The sequence below is a fragment of the Pseudophryne corroboree genome, chromosome 2, assembly GCF_028390025.1.
Source record: "Pseudophryne corroboree isolate aPseCor3 chromosome 2, aPseCor3.hap2, whole genome shotgun sequence".
NCBI lineage: Eukaryota > Metazoa > Chordata > Amphibia > Anura > Myobatrachidae > Pseudophryne > Pseudophryne corroboree.
In genome coordinates this window covers 320871530-320889199 of record NC_086445.1, presented here as the reverse complement: position 1 = coordinate 320889199, position 17670 = coordinate 320871530, and the positions used below count along the sequence as shown (strand labels likewise).

The following is a 17670-nucleotide window of genomic DNA, read 5'->3' as shown; positions in this document are numbered from 1 at the left end:
GCTGCGGGCCCGGAAACCGTCTTCTGCTCGGATTTACCATAGGGTCTGGCATTCTTACTTTGTTTGGTGCGCATCTAACAATTATGACGCTTCCAAGTTTAGTACGGCCAAGCTTTTAGCTTTTCTTCAGCAGGGCCTGGACCTTGACCTGCGCCTGGCTTCCATCAAGGTTCATATTTCTGCCTTGTCGGTTTGGTTTCAGAGAAAAATTGCAACCTTGCCTGATGTACATACCTTAACTCAGGGTGTGTTGCGAATCCAACCTCCCTATGTCCCGCCTGTGGCTCCTTGGGATTTGTTGGTGGTTTTGGAGGCGTTGCAAGAATCTCCGTTTTAACCTCTTGAATTAGCTGACCTTAAGTGGCTTTCCCTTAAGGTGGTGTTTCTGCTGGCTATTGCCTCTGTTAGAAGAGTGTCGGATTTGGGCGCCTTGTCTTGTAGTTCCCCATATCTAATTTTTCACCATGACCGGGTGGTTCTGCGGACTCGTCCCGGGTATTTACCTAAGGTGGTGTCTTCGTTCCACCTTAATCAGGAAATTGTGGTTCCGGCCCTTGTCTCTTCTGTTTTGTCTCCCAAAGAGCAATCTTTGGATGTGGTACGGGCTCTCCATATCTATGTGAAGAGGACTGCTTCCATCAGGAAGTCTGATTCTCTCTTTGTTCTGTTTGGTTTTCACAAACGTGGCTGGCCTGCTCACAAGCAGACCTTGGCCAGGTGGATTAGAATGGTGATTGCACATGCTTATGTGAGGGCTGTTCTGTCCGCTCCTGCTCACATTAAGGCCCATTCTACTCTGTCTGTTGGACCTTCTTGGGCGGCCCGCCGTGGTGCGACCCTTGAACAATTGTGCAAGGCGGCTACGTGGTCCTCAGTGAACACGTTCATAAGGTTCTATGCCTTCGATATTGCCCCTTCCCAGGATGCTTCCTTTGGACGCCGGGTTCTCATGCCCACTACAGTGCATCCCCTCCCATGAGGAACTGCTTTAGGACATCCCCAATGTCTATCCTTGTGGAGCCCAGTGTACCCCGCAGCAGAAAACAAGATTTATGGTAAGAACTTACCTTTGTTAAATCTCTTTCTGCGAGGTACACTGGGCTCCACAAAGCGCCCACCCTGACGCACTTAGCTTTTTTGAGTTGGTGTGGCATTAGCCGCTGACACTTTCTCCTGGGGTGAAATTGTGTTGTCTGTGGCTACTAACTGTTGTTGTCTCTTTTCCCTGCTACTGCATTGGGCTGGTTAACTAAAAACTGAGCTCCTGTGCAGGGAGGCGGGGTTATAGAGGAGGCAACGCTGTGCATTCTGGAAACTGTCAAACCGTTTGAGCCTATTGGTGCCTCTGACCAAGATCCTACTCTACACCCCCAATGTCTATCCTTGTGGAGCCCAGTGTACCTCGCAGAAAGAGATTTAACAAAGGTAAGTTCTTACCATAAATCTTGTTTTTTTACATTTAAACATTAGATGAAATAATATACCACCTATTTAATTTTACAGTTCACAGAATTTCCTCTGGAACTCTGAACGGTATACAATTACTTGACCTTTATCTTTGTGCTTTTTAAATGCTAACAAAACTCTTCTGTATCGTCTATATCTCTGCTGTTTCTTCTAATATCCTTATGTAAGCATCCAATGTTCCATATAACTACCACATGGGCCAGGTTGGGTATGAAATGCCGGTGGTTGGGATGCCGGCAGTCACATGACCGACCTTGTCATCCCGACAGTTAGAATCCCTACACCAGACAGTGGTACATTTTTTACCCCTCTCCCTTGCCCTACCCTAACTCTCTGGGGGTGTCGGCTACGGAAAACCCCCCAGGGGTGTTGGACACGCCTACCCCTTCCCCCTAGTGTATAACCCTAATCCTAAGAATGCACCTGAAGCTAAGAATGCAATCAGCTTATATTTTGGAACTCAGTGAACTGATGAAACCTGACAGAGAAGTCTCCGCTGAATCCCTAGCTGAATGTAAACCTTAACTTACATATTACAATTAAAACAGTGTCTTTATTTCTACATCTCAGGTACCATATATAAAGTATTTATTCTGCACACAAGGTAAATCAGGATTTGGAGAGTACATTGTACAGTACATCCTAATCACAATAAAACCTACATATCAGGAGGAGTAGTCTGAATTCTGGATTTGGCATACCATTGATTGAAACCCTTGTGTTTCCCACTTCCATGTTATTGAGGTTTCCTATTTCCATGCTGTTGCTAACTATTATACTTTCCAGTCATGTTTTCCACAACGACTCAGTTCTCGTCACTAACTACTGTACTGTACTATAATAACCTTGTGCTAGACCCACATTTTTTTCTCTTTATTAAGGCTCATTTACAACCCAGAAAAATTACTAACAAAGGCACACAATACTGGGATAGATTTACTAAAGCTTCTAAAAATGAAAAGTGGTGGTGTTGCCCATAGCAACCAATCAGATTCTAGCTATCATTTCTCTGTTACATTCTATAACATGACAGAATATGATTGGTTGCTATGGGCAACAAACCCATTTTATATTTGTAGCTTTAGTAAGTCTACCCCATTGTCTTCTGTATGATAGTACCCACGTACCCACTACTAACATACATATGAGTGAAGCCGATGCACTGTGGAACTTTACATCACCTGAGAGCACTGACTAATAGTTTGTTTGAACCACCTCCCTCACATTTTACAAGTCGTCCTTTGTTCTCTTTGTTTCTGTTAAGTTGTTACTTGCACTGGTACATACAGTATGTGAGTATTTTCTCCTGTGAATTGCACACAGATGGTACAAAAGACATTGCTGTGGAAGTTTGAAACAAGGTGGCTCAGTTACTGCTCAGTTTGCCGACTATGAAAGTCTGTCCCCTTTAAGTCATCAGTCTGTTATATACCATAATGCAATACATGTCCCTGTGCAGTGTGCCACTATACCTTATCACCCTCCTGTGAAAAGTCTGTTGTGCATAAAATATGTCTAACTAATATGATGTAAACTTGCCCACTCGTACGGAGATGCAGTAATCCTCTCAGATTATGGGCTCACATATGCCATGATTCCTGGTCAGTTTGGTCTAAGGCCATAAAATAGATGATGCTTGTGGTCATCTTAAAACTATCAGCCATGGGGATCTACCAATGAGCCCAGCAAAAGCTAGACTTCAAGCATGAAACATATGATACCTGTCTAAAGCATCATCGGACTTGAATCTGTTGTGTATGGGCTTGCTGTCGTCTTTATCATTGTCCCTGCAAAACAAATAAAATACAGTTCATGGTGAGATTTCAGTTAAGAAAATACAAGTGTATCATTTGTATTGACGCTGTTACAGTAGTTAGCCATGAGCAACATTTTATGAGACACTGTTTAAGCGTCTATCACTTAAACACTGTTCTACTAATATATCCAGTGCACAGGACAGTTAATCACTGTAGGCTCTGTTAATGTATCCAGTGCACAGGACAGTTAATCACTGCAGGCTCTGTTAATGTATCCAGTGTACAGGACAGTTGAACACTGTAGGCTTTGTTAATGTATCCAGCGCACAGAACAGGCTGTTATTGTATCCAGCACACAGAACAGTTGAATACTGCAGGTTGTTATTGTATCCAGTGCACAGGACAGTTGAACACTGCAGGTTGTTATTGTATCCAGTGCACAGGACAGTTGAATACTGCAGGTTGTTATTGTACCATGTGCAATGGACAGTTGAATACTGTAGGCTGTTATTGTATCCAGTACACAGGACAGTTGAACAATGTAGGCTCCATTAATGTGTCCAGTGCAATGGACAGTTGAATATTGTAGGCTGTTATTGTATCCAGTACACAGGACAGTTGAACAATGTAGGCTCTATTAATGTATCCAGTGCACAGGACAGTTGAACACTGCAGGCTGTTATTGTATCCAGTGTACAGGACAGTTGAACAATGTAGGCTCTATTAATGTATCCAGTGCACAGGACAGTTGAACACTGCAGGCTGTTATTGTATCCAGTGCAAAGGACAGTTGAACACTGCAGGCTGCTATTGTATCCAGTACACAGAACTGTTGAACAATGTAGGCTCTATTAATGTATCCAGTGCACAGGACAGTTGAACACTGCAGGCTGTTATTGTATCCAGTGCACAGGACAGTTGAACAATGTAGGCTCTATTAATGTATCCAGTGCACAGGACAGTTGAACACTGCAGGCTGTTATTGTATCCAGTGCACAGGACAGTTGAACACTGCAGGCTGTTATTGTATCCAGTACACAGAACTGTTGAACAATGTAGGCTCTATTAATGTATCCAGTGCACAGGACAGTTGAACACTGCAGGCTGTTATTGTATCCAGTGCACAGGACAGTTGAACAATGTAGGCTCTATTAATGTATCCAGTGCACAGGACAGTTGAACACTGCAGGCTGTTATTGTATCCAGTGCACAGGACAGTTGAACACTGCAGGCTGTTATTGTATCCAGTACACAGAACTGTTGAACAATGTAGGCTCTATTAATGTATCCAGTGCACAGGACAGTTGAACACTGTAGGCTGTTATTGTATCCAGTACACAGAACTGTTGAACAATGTAGGCTCTATTAATGTATCCAGTGCACAGGACAGTTGAACACTGCAGGCTGTTATTGTATCCAGTGCACAGGACAGTTGAACAATGTAGGCTCTATTAATGTATCCAGTGCACAGGACAGTTGAACACTGCAGGCTGTTATTGTATCCAGTGCACAGGACAGTTGAACAATGTAGGCTCTATTAATGTATCCAGTGCACAGGACAGTTGAACACTGCAGGCTGTTATTGTATCCAGTACACAGGACAGTTGAACAATGTAGGCTCTATTAATGTATCCAGTGCACAGGACAGTTGAACACTGCAGGCTGTTATTGTATCCAGTGCACAGGACAGTTGAACAATGTAGGCTCTATTAATGTATCCAGTGCACAGGACAGTTGAACACTGCGGGCTGTTATTGTATCCAGTGCACAGGACAGTTGAACAATGTAGGCTCTATTAATGTATCCAGTGCACAGGACAGTTGAACACTGCAGGCTGTTATTGTATCCAGTGCACAGGACAGTTGAACACTGCAGGCTCTGTTAATGTATTCAGTGCACAGGACAATTAATCACTGCAGGCTCTATTAATGTTTCCACTGAAGGGGACAGTGGACTTCCAGCAGCCTTGCGGTTCCTCTGCTGTGCGTAAATATAATTATAGTTTATTAAAAGTATAATTAGATGGGAGATATTTATTTATATTTGAGAAGTTGAGGAACACTTAGCGCTGGATGGTTTTTCTTAATTATCTGCAACTAAGCTGTTTTAGCTACAGCAAACATGGAAATCACCACTTCATGTGGAATCACCACTCTGTAGAGATAGCAGGGTTACCCTATTTGTACATTAAAAGGATGAGTCCAAACGCATGGAGTTTCTCATTTCACATTTAAACAGACATAACAGACTGAAAGGGTAAAGCTTTGTAAACACAAATCTCTTCCTAAATGTTCTCATTGATTAGCTACATTGTTAAACAGTGTGGACCTGATTTAGATTTGCACATAAGGCAGATGCAGTTGTGGCTGATTTACGTGTACAGAAATAAATACAGGTTTCTGTCTGTAGTTAGAGTCGTGCCTCATCTATGTGACTGCACTGCATACCTCCCAACATGACCCTCTCCAGGAGGGACAGATTGCTCTGCTCCTGGACTTCCTTTTTAATTTATGATTGCCATCACTAGTGATGAAATACCTTTCTTATCCATTAACTTGTTCAATACAGGTGACGGCAATCCTAAATTAAGAGAAAAGTCCAGAAGCAGAGCATTGTGTCCCTCCTGGAGAGGGTCATGTGGGGAGGTATGGCACTGCCTCATTCATCTGCAGGTGAAAGTAGTCATCATTAACATATCCTATCCTTGGTCCAGATGATGCACCAAGGAGTTTGGATCTCTTCATACACTCAACTCTGATGAGCTCTCAATTCCATCTACGACGTAAATATACTAAAGCTTCTAAAAATTAAAAGTGATGGTTTCCCATAGCAACCAATCAGATTCTGTCTATCATTTTCAAGGATGCAACAGAGAAATGACAGACAGAATCTGATTGGTTGCTTCTGGCAACATTACTACTTTTCATTTTTAGTAGCTTTAGTAAATATACCCCTACATGCCCACAACACACCAATTACTATGAACGCCTCATTGCCAGCCAGTAATACTCAGCTGCAAGTGGAGATGTGGCTGAGATACCTACAACTATGAATCCCCTGCTCTGAGTTGTGTATACATGCCCGACGCATGCAAAGTCTGCTAATACGTAAGTAGATGAAATTGCATGCAACTCCGAATCAGACTCAGTTTATCTACATATGTAGCCACACTCATCCATGCTGCTATGCATACGTACATGCCATTCATTCCTATGTGCGGCCACTAGTCGCAGCCTGGCGAATAATGCAGCTTGCCACGATGCGTATGCCCATGCAACAATGAGTGTGGCTACATCTGTAATGATATCAGCTAGAGGTTCTCTGTTCAGATTGTAGGGGGATCACCCCGCATATGTCTGTCCCTCACTATCATGTCATAAGGTTCTGTATTAGGGATTTCACAGTCTCAATCAAGGTAACTGAGGAAACATAGGAGGCCACTGGATATAATCCTCCAATTTTAAGTGACTAGCTGTATTAGGACAATTTATGATGGTTCATGAACAAAGACACAATATAGACTAAAGTATTCCTAACATACTATTATTAAGAATGCTTGGCATGGTGACATAGTGATTAGTATTATTGCCTCACATCACTGGGGTCATGAATTCAGTCGTCAATCCATCAGTGTGGAGTTTGCATGGTCTCCACATTTTTATGTGTGTTTCCTCTACATGCTCCAGCTTCTCCCGACACCCCAAAAACATACTGCTACGTTATTTGGATGCTGACAAATCTAGCCCTAGCTAGGGAACAGTGAGGTGGGGACTGATATAAATGACAAATATTGAAAAAGAAAAAGAAAATATAAGAAAGCGAAAAAAAGAAGAAAGAAGAAAGAAAAAGAAAAAAAATATGAAGAAAAATTACCTGTCCAGGTTATCTTGTGATTTGTATTTGCTTAGGACATTTTTCCCATAGTTTTCATCTTTACTGTAACAAATATGAATAAAGAAGGTTAATACAACTAAGCAAAAATCACCAAACATGAAGTATGGTAACAGCATGCTATATTCCCTGTGCCTGCTTACATCTTCACAGCTTCATCCTCAGGTTGTGTCTTTATCCAACTACTGTCCTTCAGCAAAGTTCTCTTCTTGTTTGTCTCCTGTATGACATTCTGCCTGTTTACCGATCCCAGGGTGTTACTTTTTGAGTCTGTTTGGGTGAACATAAGATAGATACAGCTTATACAGTCATTACTATATTCTTCAGGGAATACCTATGACCCTGCAAATTACTGATATCACCCAATGTTCGGTATCAGGCCCAGGGCTGCCGAGAGCTCTATCATGCCCATACATTTGGAGGAAAGGGTGTGGGAGTACTGCTCCTGAACATGCCTCCAGGCTGTAGTGTAGCTTTGCTCTCTCTGCACTCACATTTTACCAAGATCTACTGTATGAATTATAATCTTGTCCTGATCTTCTTGTACTTACAGTATATATACTTATACATATAATGGGCCTAATTTCGACTTGGGCGGAAAGCTTGCTTCTAAGAGTAAAATCTGCTTTTTGCATACTGTACATGTTCACAATAACATGTATATCCCTGCATCGATATTACTGTTTGTGTATCCCAGACTTGCTCCTCCATTTGTTTAGATATGCAATTTGTTTAGATACACAGAATAGGGGAAGGGAGAGGTGTGAAAGTGTAAGTGTGATAAAGGCATATTCATGTGATTGTTCTTGGCTTAGATATGCACACAACAGCAGTTACGACAGTCAGGGGGTGTATTTGTTGTGGGTGCTCTATAGGGATGACGGAGCACTGACCATGGCTGCTTAACAACGATCAATGTTTTGACACTGATGGCAATCTATTTGCCAACAATGGCAGAGAAGGCATCCATGTTTTCTTCCCCCTCCCCAGCGATTAGCTCTGCACCCACAAAGCCCCACCCTTTTCCCTGATTGGCCTACCAAATCCCATCTCCAGCCAATGCAGTGATTTCCCATCAATGGCCATCTCTAGTGATCTACTATCAGGGGACTTGTTAGATAGGACAGGCCAGTTATTCATGACCAGGCTCTGCACAGAGCAATATGCACCAACTATAGTATGTGTTTTTATTTTCCTACTTACTGTATGGATGAAAAACGTTAAGACAGAGGAGCACCTTCATTATGTTTTTAGGGGAATAATAAACTGGTAAAAGAGGGTATGGGAGAGTATTATTTTACATAAATACTTTAAGTCTCCTTGCATTGTTTTTGTAATAGCATTTTTATGTGGTGCTAGAGGTCCCAGAAGTCCCTGGTCACTGCAATCCCGAGTGCCAGCATGCTCTAGCAGCCATTGGTGTGTCAGCACTTGTAATTCCAAAACCACTAGCATACCCATGCACTTTACAGCTGATGGAGAGGGTTGGGACCAATAATTCCACATATAAAAATACAGTGACGTGCGGTGAGGTCAATGGCTGGGGAGTCACTGTCTTCTCCAGTACATCCCCATCAGCAAAATAATACAACCTCCAGGCCTACTAGCACCCTGAGCGAGATCTTTTGAAGCACCCTCCTCTTTCCCCAATGTGCTCACGTTCCTAGGAAAGTGAATGTGGCCTTGCAACTATATATTGTGTTATCAAATTACAAATATATATACCGTATTATCACCTCCCCTCCCCCTACACCCACACATTTGGCAGCCTTACACATAATGCTCACAATAGTGCTCCTTACACCTAATGCCTGCATTATGGTGCCAGATAAACGTAATGCCCCAGATATTGTGCCAGTTACACATAATGCCCCAGTATAGTGCCAGATACACGTATTGCTTTAGTATAGTTCAAGTTACACGTAATACTCCAGTATAGTGGCAGTTACACGTAATGCCCCAGAATAGTACCAGATACACGTAATGCCCCAGTATAGTCCCAGATACACGTAATGCCCCAGTATAGTGCCAGATAAACATAATGCCCCCAGTATAGTGCCAGATAAACATAATGCCCCCAGTATAGTGCCAGATAAACATAATGCCCCCAGTACAGTGGCAGTTACACTGAACACATACTAGTACAGTGCCAGTTACACTGAATGCCTTCCTGCATGCCAGTTACACTGAACGCCCCCTGTAGTGCCAGTTACACTGAATGCCCCCTGTAGTGCCAGTTACACTGAACTCCCCTCTGTAGTGCCAGTTACAATGAATGCCCCCTGTAGTGCCAGTTACACTGAACACCCCCTGTAGTGCCAGTTACATTGAATGCACCCTTGTAGTGCCAGTTACACTGAACGCCCCAACAATACTGCCACTTTCCTCTCCTAACCCCTCTCACCTGGGTCCTGCGTGCAGAGAGCCGCCGGCAGGAGAGTGCAACTGGCGCCGGCACTGCAGAGGCTGCTTCCAGAGAAGAGGAGGAGAAGAGCACCGACCGCTGCCGCACAGTGCACTCCAAGCTCCGGCTTACCACCGCTGCCACCTCTGCACTCCAAGCTCCGGCTTACCACCGCTGCTGCACATGGCTCTCTGGCCTCCCCGCCACTGCCAGCAGCCGGGTAATGTAGAGCTCCGGGTGCGGGCGGATCCCGTCAGGAAGGCAGCAGCTCACATCACCACCAGCAGGGGTGGAATCAGGGGGAATGAAGAGAGGGGAACCTTGCTCCGCCACCTCATTTGGGTGATTGGACCAGCTGATCCCGCACTGGATCCGCTGTCCAATCACATGTTCCTCGCTGGCAGAGGAAGCCCGTACCTGTCAACTAGGCACATGTAAAAGTGCCGCTTTCACTGTTTTTTTCAACGGCCTTTTACAGCCCAGTGCTTGGCCCCGCCCACCCGCTCTCTCATCATTACTGTTGTCAGCGGGAGGCACTGCTATCAGTGCCTCCCAAACTAAGTTAATGTCTTAAAATTATTAGAATAATATAAAGAAGATACTTATGACACAGAATATTTGTCATAAGTATCTTCTTTCTATTACTATAATCATTAATGACAGGGGAGAGACTGCCTCCCCTGACTGCACGTCCCTGTTTAAATAATGATTTATTGTATTTAGCTAATTATTACCACAACACTCGCCAGCTGGGGCGAATTCAATAGGTGCGAGCTATATCACATTACAACCAGGGTATCCTGTGCTGTGGTTTTCCCTGTTATAGGTCCTAATTCATAGATGCATGCAGCTGTTGTGTGTAAATCTGCTAATGCCGCAGGAGGCATCTTGTGCTAATAGACGCCTCCTGCGTGCTTGTGTAATCCGCTGCTGTCCAAGGACACAGCATCAGATAACTCAGCAAAACACTGTCCATCTGAGTATCCCTCAGGTAACGCCGAATGGCCATTGTTTTCACTCTGCAGGAGAAAACACAGGACAATGCACGCTTACAAAATGAAGGTTACACTCCTCCATTTTGTAGAAAGTTCCCTGCTGCTGCACTTGCTTCACCAACCAAAATGGGCACACTGCGAGCGACTATGCAGAACTCGTCCTGCACATGTGCAGAATGTGTCCTGCGCATACTCAATCCACCCACCATTGGAGTACCATGCAAACCATCATGTTTGCAAGTTACTCTGAATCAGGCCCATAGTGTGCATGTGACCAACACAGACCACTTTTGTGGGTGATTACTTTTTCTTTACATTTATTTATTTATTTGAATTATTCTGGAAAAAACACCAGGTTGATGATGATGGATGGCGTCTGAGTGTGCCGCTGCATCATGATATGCACAAAGTGCATCTCAAATCAATACACTTTAGACTCATTTTCATGCTGATCAATTTATTTCGAACTGCATATACTGTACTGTATATTACGCCTGCCCTATTGCTGCAAATGTGAACCATTATGTGTATGATTTATGAACACTATAGCCTAGGTTATATTCATTTTTTTTTTAATTAATACACAGCCCATGTAAAAATTACCATTTCCAGAGTTATTATAGCTGAAGGTAGACATCTTGTTCAGTAGTTTCTTGGGAACTTAAAAAAAAAAGAAAAAAAGAACGAGATTAACTATTGGAAACAGATACATCTGCTGGTTGTAATTAACACACAGTTATAGCCAATCCAGAATTACATACATTTTACCTCTGCTGTAAATAGTACTTCAGGCATTAATGACAAATGTAGGACTATGCAATATGTGCTAAAACATAAGGAGTTAGAACTCAAACCCAATGGTGTTTGGACAGCAAAAGTCTAACAGCCGCTGACAACGTATGTGAAACGTAAACAAATTTACCATGTGGTAGAAAATAGGGTTTTCACAATCCCTCCCCAACATGACCCTTCCAGGAGGGACCAAATTGTTACTGGACTTCCCTCTTAATTTATGATTGCCATCACCTGTGTTGAACTAGTTTTTTGATAATAAAGGTGTTTCACCACAGAGGATTGCAATCATAGATTAAGAGGGAAGACAGGGAACAGAGCATTTTGTCCTTCATAGAATGGGTCATGTTAGCAGGTATGGTTCCAGTCGAAGGGTGTGTACACACAGTGAGATTTTTTCTTCCGATTCTGACTATATAGTCAGAATCGGAAGAAAAGTTAGTGCAGATCGCAAGATGACAGTCACCTTGCGATCCCGATTCGATACTGATGCGCGGTCCCGCGCGGTCGGCATCGAAAGAAAAAATAGACTGTGCAGGCAAGTAAATTTTGTCTATCTCTATAGAAGAGATTATCAAAATCGGGACTTAGCCAAAATCGCACATAGCAAGTATCGCAAGCACACTCATTATGTGCTTGCGATACTGGCTAAGTGCCGACCCGGCCCCTGTCGCATGGTGAGAATCGGGCATAGCCCGAATCTCACCGTGTGTACACACCCTTACCCTTATTTACAGTACACGCATTGCACTGGCCTTAAAGGCCTTTATTCTTCTTGGGGTGTATTTACTGCCAATATTTTTATTTGTTGCTGTTGCATTGAGGTCTGGATTTAAAATGGTAAGAGTATACATGCAAAATCAGGCTTTATTTTGCATGCACTACTATTATGGGCACTACACATTGGCCGATCCGCCGCCGAGCTACCCGACGGCGGGGACGGCCGACGGGCGACCCGGCGGGGGGGGGGGGGGGCAGTGACGGGGGGAGTTAAGTTACTTCACTCCCCCCCGTCACACGGCTCCATAGAACTGCAGGCAAATATGGACGAGATCGTCCATATTGGCCTGCATGCACAGCCGACGGGGCACCAGCGATGAATGAGTGCGGGGCCGCGCGTCGTTCATCGCTGGTGCCTCCACACTGTACGATATGAACGTTATCTTGTTCATTAATGAACAAGATCGTTCATATCGTGCAGTAATGTCGGCCAGTGTGTAGGGCCCATCACTCATTTAAATGCAGCTCATAAAACCACAGAAAATTGAAAATGATCTTTAGTAAATATAACCCTTTGTGTATAAACCGTAAAAATATACTTTGTGAAACTATTCAGCTTTCCAAATTATTTTGACATCTAGGTTTCAGTCAGTTGTCTTTCACACATGTACCAAGATCTGTACAAGATCTGTAGAGGGAAACACATGAGGCGAAAAACTGATGACGGAATCCCGGCACCCGTTGAAAATGCTGGCGGTTGGAATCCCGACCGCCACCCGGAATCCCCACTTGGGTGGTGGTCCACACCACCACCTGTGGGTGAATAGATTTTCGCCACCAGGGCTGAAACGTGGCGAGTGCAGTGAGCTGCACTCGAGGTCGGGGATTCCGACTGTCGAGATTTCGGCGTCTGTATTTCAACCACTGGGATCCCAACAGTCGGGATTTTATACCGAATCCATTTGGAATTAAAAGTATTAGTTTAAACTTTTCATATATTTCCCTCATTGCCACCAAAGTGTTTCCCCTAATATAATCACAAATGACATAAGTGTAGTGTCACTGTGCGAGCTTGCCTGCATTCCCAGATTAAGGGCTAAGGGCTACTTGGGCCTGGAGCGGAAACATTTAGGGGGTGATTCAGAGATAGTTGCTATAGCGGCTGCGACTTTTCTTCAATTGAGACTCCCCATCGCCTGGGGAGCAGATCTGCTGATGTGCGTACAAAGACGCACTATCGATACACCATTGGCAGCACCATTTGACATTGCACCTGCCCTATGGCGTAGAACTGCAAGTGCACATGACTGCCGCTGTCAATGCAACTGCGTCATTAGATGCAATCGCTTAAACCAGCACACCCACAACACAACCTCCTCTTCTAGCCTGTCCCCTACCCCCAGTTACCACACTGAAATGACCACTGAAATTGCATGGATCGCCAAGTTATTTCAATCTACGCCTCTGTGCGATATCCATTGTGACACAAGTGTGGTATGGCCCGGACACGTGCAGAAAGACAATCAGCTATTTGCCCCAAATGGTTTTCCCTGGATCCATCTTTGTATCACTTCCCTAATGTGCCTCATGCTAGCAGTAATGTGGTGCCAGGGTTCAAATAAAGGAGGAACACGGATTGGCCAAGTAAGATACAAGAATGGAAAAGTAACTTTATTGTACTCCAATATCACAATACCAAAGACTAAATATTGAGTATTTATGGTATAAAACAGTAGTTCCCAAACTCTGGGGGTTATGCAGGATGAATTGCATAAGCGATCCCCTGCACAGTGTCCTGATTATCTGGAAACTGAGCAGGAGCAGGACCCATTCTGTGCATGTGTAATTGCATCGCAGGATTGTGAACGCCTCTGCCTGATTAACAGGCAGAGGCATTCGGGGGAAAGGGGGGGGAGCAGCCGACAGTGCCGGTAACGGGGCGTGATGCCCCCGTTTTCCAGGAGTGATGAGGCCAAGGACCACAAAGGACTGCAAATGCCCATTAACCCTGTCCCTATTACCCTTACCTATCTCTATTGCTGTAGGTGAAAGTTGCTGACTTAATATTGAGCTAATTCCTCCCCAGGATGGCTTTGGAGACTATGTGGATACGCTCTCAGTTGGGTGACGCTATAAGAACTGTGCATGGGTCCGAGCCCACTGCGTATACATCGTAATGGTTACTGTGGGGAGACACAGAAAGATGCAGGGAGTGTGGATTACAGTGATCACTCCTGAAAGGTAGCTGGTGGGTGGCTAGGCAGAGGCAAGTGTGCTGCAGGTGTGTTGCTGACAGTGGCTGTGGCTAAAGATGCACAAACACATGCACAGTATCACATAGCATGAGATGTACTAAAGGAAAAATACAGCCAAAAACATCCTGTATGTACCAAGCACCTATAGAGGCCTATGGTGCTTCTTTCAGCAATGTCCTCTGAGAGGGATCCAATTAGATCCCTCCCAGCACCCCCCTTCACATGCGCAGAGGGATTACAGGGACTGAAACCCGGAAGTACACTGATCACAAAGGGCAGCTCTTTGTAAGGACATATGCAATTAGTATGTCCGCGGTAAGTGATGGGATGTACCGCATCATGGATGCAATGCTTAGTACATCCCACCCATTGGGGGACGTGTACTAAGCAGTGATAAAAGTGGAGAAGTGAGCCAGTGGAGAATTTGCCCATGACAACCAATCAGCTGCTCTGTATAATTTTGTAGTATGCAAATTATAAATGTTACGTCAATGCTGATTGGTTGCCATGGGCAACGTCTCCACTGGCTCACTTCTCCACTTTTATCACTGCTTAGTACATGTCCCCCAGATGCAGGAACTGCGCCTGGCATATGGCTGGGACAGGTTCCGATGGTGCACTGACACACAGAGATGGATTTGCACCATCACAAGACACTGCAAGTGGATGTCTCAGTTTTGTAGAAATCAGGTGTAACATTAGCATAAAGACACTGACATGTCTGCATGTGACTCGGACGCATGGAGAGTACTTAAATCACCATTGCATATGGTTAGTGTCCAACTCAGACTCAGGCCCACAGGGAGAGCTGTATTATTGGTGGAGTAGTTGCCCATAGTGACCATCTTCTAATGGTCATTTCATAGACTGTGCTAGAAAAGTAAAAGCTGATCAGTTGCTATGGAAAACTTCTCTACTTTATCTCCCCTTTAATAAAGTCAAATGTTTGATGTAGGAGAATGTAAATAAATAAAATATCACTTGCGCTGATACAACAGTGGTTCCCAATCTGGGTGCTGTGGCACCCTGGCATGCATCGGGGCACATGCAGGGGTGCCATGGATTGGAGGTCTGGACCAAATCAAATTATTTAATGTTAATGTAATAGACAAGGCCAGTGCTGGTCACTGCCAATCATTATATAAGTGCACAGCTGCCAATCATTCTATATGTGGACAAACAGAAGTGAATCCAATCCATCACCACATACTGTAACTGAGCCTGAGGACACAGCTAAGCACAACTCGCTTACTCTTAATATTTTTTTCTGAATTTCTCATTAAGAAACTGTTGGCCTGGGGTGCTGGGAAATACATGCTGATACTCTAGCCGTAACGCAAGACAGTTTTGGAACCACTGAGAGAACCACTGTGTTGAGCATTAAGCAATAAATATTTTTCTGTTAATTCTGGAAATTAAAATAATCTAAAATGACTATCTTGCAAGAGTGTGTTCTAGAGCTGTACGTAGCAATCTATGGCATTGCTGTGGGGGCCGCCATAACAGGATATAGTTAGGTTATGTGCAGGGCCGGTGACATGGGGGGTTGTCAAAGGGGACATCTGCATCGGGCTCCAAGGATCATAGGGGCCCAATGGATACACCGCTTAGTGCCCAGCAGAAATGTGGGATAGGGTGGGGGAGCTGGGAACGCAGCATGTGGTCATTGGGGAAAGACAGACTCTGGGATGTGTTGGAGGAAGGAGAGAGGGAGACACAGACTGTGGTGTGTATGAGGGAGGAAGGAGAGATATATACATATTTATATATGTGTATAAACAAACAAATATGTATTTATTAACAGTTTCTTATACAGCGCAGCAAATTCTGGTTTATATATATATACAGGTTGAGTATCCCTTATCCAAAATGCTTGGGACCAGAGGTATGTTGGATATCGGATTTTTCCGTATTTTGGAATAATTGCCTACCATAATGAGATATCATGGTGATGGGACCTAAATCTAAGCACAGAATACATTTATGTTACATATACACCTTATACACACAGCCTGAAGGTCATTTTAGCCAATATTTTTTATAACTTTGTGCATTAAACAAAGTGTGTGTACATTCACACAATTCATTTATGTTTCATATACACCTTATACACACAGCCTGAAGGTCATTTAATACAATATTTTTAATAACTTTGTGTATTAAACAAAGTTTGTGTACATTGAGACATCAAAAAACAAAGGTTTCACTATCTCACTCTCACTCAAAAAAGTCCGTATTTCGGAATATTCCGTATTTCGGAATATATGGATATGGGATACTTAACCTGTATGTATGTATATATATATATATATATATATACATATATATATATATATATATATACACACACACATCCCAAGGACAGGCACTCCCGAGTTTCCATAGATATACACTGGTGCCCTCACGTATACCGCAGCATGTCAATACACATTTGTTGATGCGGCACTCAGTTCAAGATGTAGTCAGCAGACAAAATTCAGTTTAGCAATGTTTCAGTGCTTTATTGCACTATCATCAGGTTATCAAATATAAAATATATAAATAATTTGAGTTTGCCCCATAGATATCACTGTACCGGACCCCAAGATTTATGTTGCCGGCCCTGGTTATGTGGACTTTGCCTTTAATGTGTGTCATATTCAGATGGGCCATTTAATACAAAAATTTGTTTTGAATTTATTTGAAAACAATAATAGCTATAATAATATTTAAGGTTAAGTACTCTATTAAGAAATTAGCAACAATTTCCTTAAATGTAACATGGGGTTATAATGCTCTTAGTATTATATAGTAAATGAATTGTTAAATGACTGTACTTAGTAGATCATTAAGCATGGAAGTGGCTTAGGGGAGGTGACTCAGAACCACACCTCTGTAACACATGCAGATGCATAGTGAAACTGGCGGGTCTTGCAGTCACTCCTGCACAGCACTCTGCCAAATGTTTCTCTTGTCTGATCAGGTCATTTGAAATCAGGAAATACTGCATACTTGTATGTATTGATGGCAATGCATGAGTAATCCACGCAGTACAACAGCACTACAGTACTAGTCTAATCTACATAGGAACAATAACGAGACAGCAGCTAATTTCAACAGAAACTTTCATGTATGGCTGAAGAATATGACGAGTAATGCTAGCTGATAAACAAATACAAATCAAATAGCCCCACTTCAGGGATAAATAAAAAAACACAACACCAAGTACGTAATTCCCACATAACATAACATAATTGTGCTTTGGTCAGGACTGGCGCCAATGTTCCCTGTCTATGTCGCACCACTGTGCTCAGTAGCTGTGGACACCAGGATCACCGGGAACAATTTCCCCTTAGTTCTATGAAATGCAGACTGCTGCTAGTTTTATATATATGATATTTAATATACAT

General features: G+C 43.4%; 1 protein-coding gene across 4 annotated transcripts in view; it reads right to left on the bottom strand.

Annotated features, from left to right (window-relative positions):
• The window catches only part of SCEL (sciellin), a 118559-nt gene that overhangs the window by 86522 nt on the left and 14367 nt on the right, over positions 1-17670 (bottom strand). For all 4 annotated transcript variants that reach the window (XM_063952984.1, XM_063952986.1, XM_063952985.1 and 1 more), the window contains exons 2-5: positions 11118-11174; positions 7259-7385; positions 7098-7160; positions 3189-3254 (exon numbers count right to left, since the gene is read on the bottom strand). In XM_063952984.1, the coding sequence (XP_063809054.1) occupies positions 3189-3254; positions 7098-7160; positions 7259-7385; positions 11118-11151 (290 nt within the window). In that variant the 5' untranslated portion in view covers positions 11152-11174. The remainder of the gene's footprint in view (positions 1-3188; positions 3255-7097; positions 7161-7258; positions 7386-11117; positions 11175-17670) is intronic.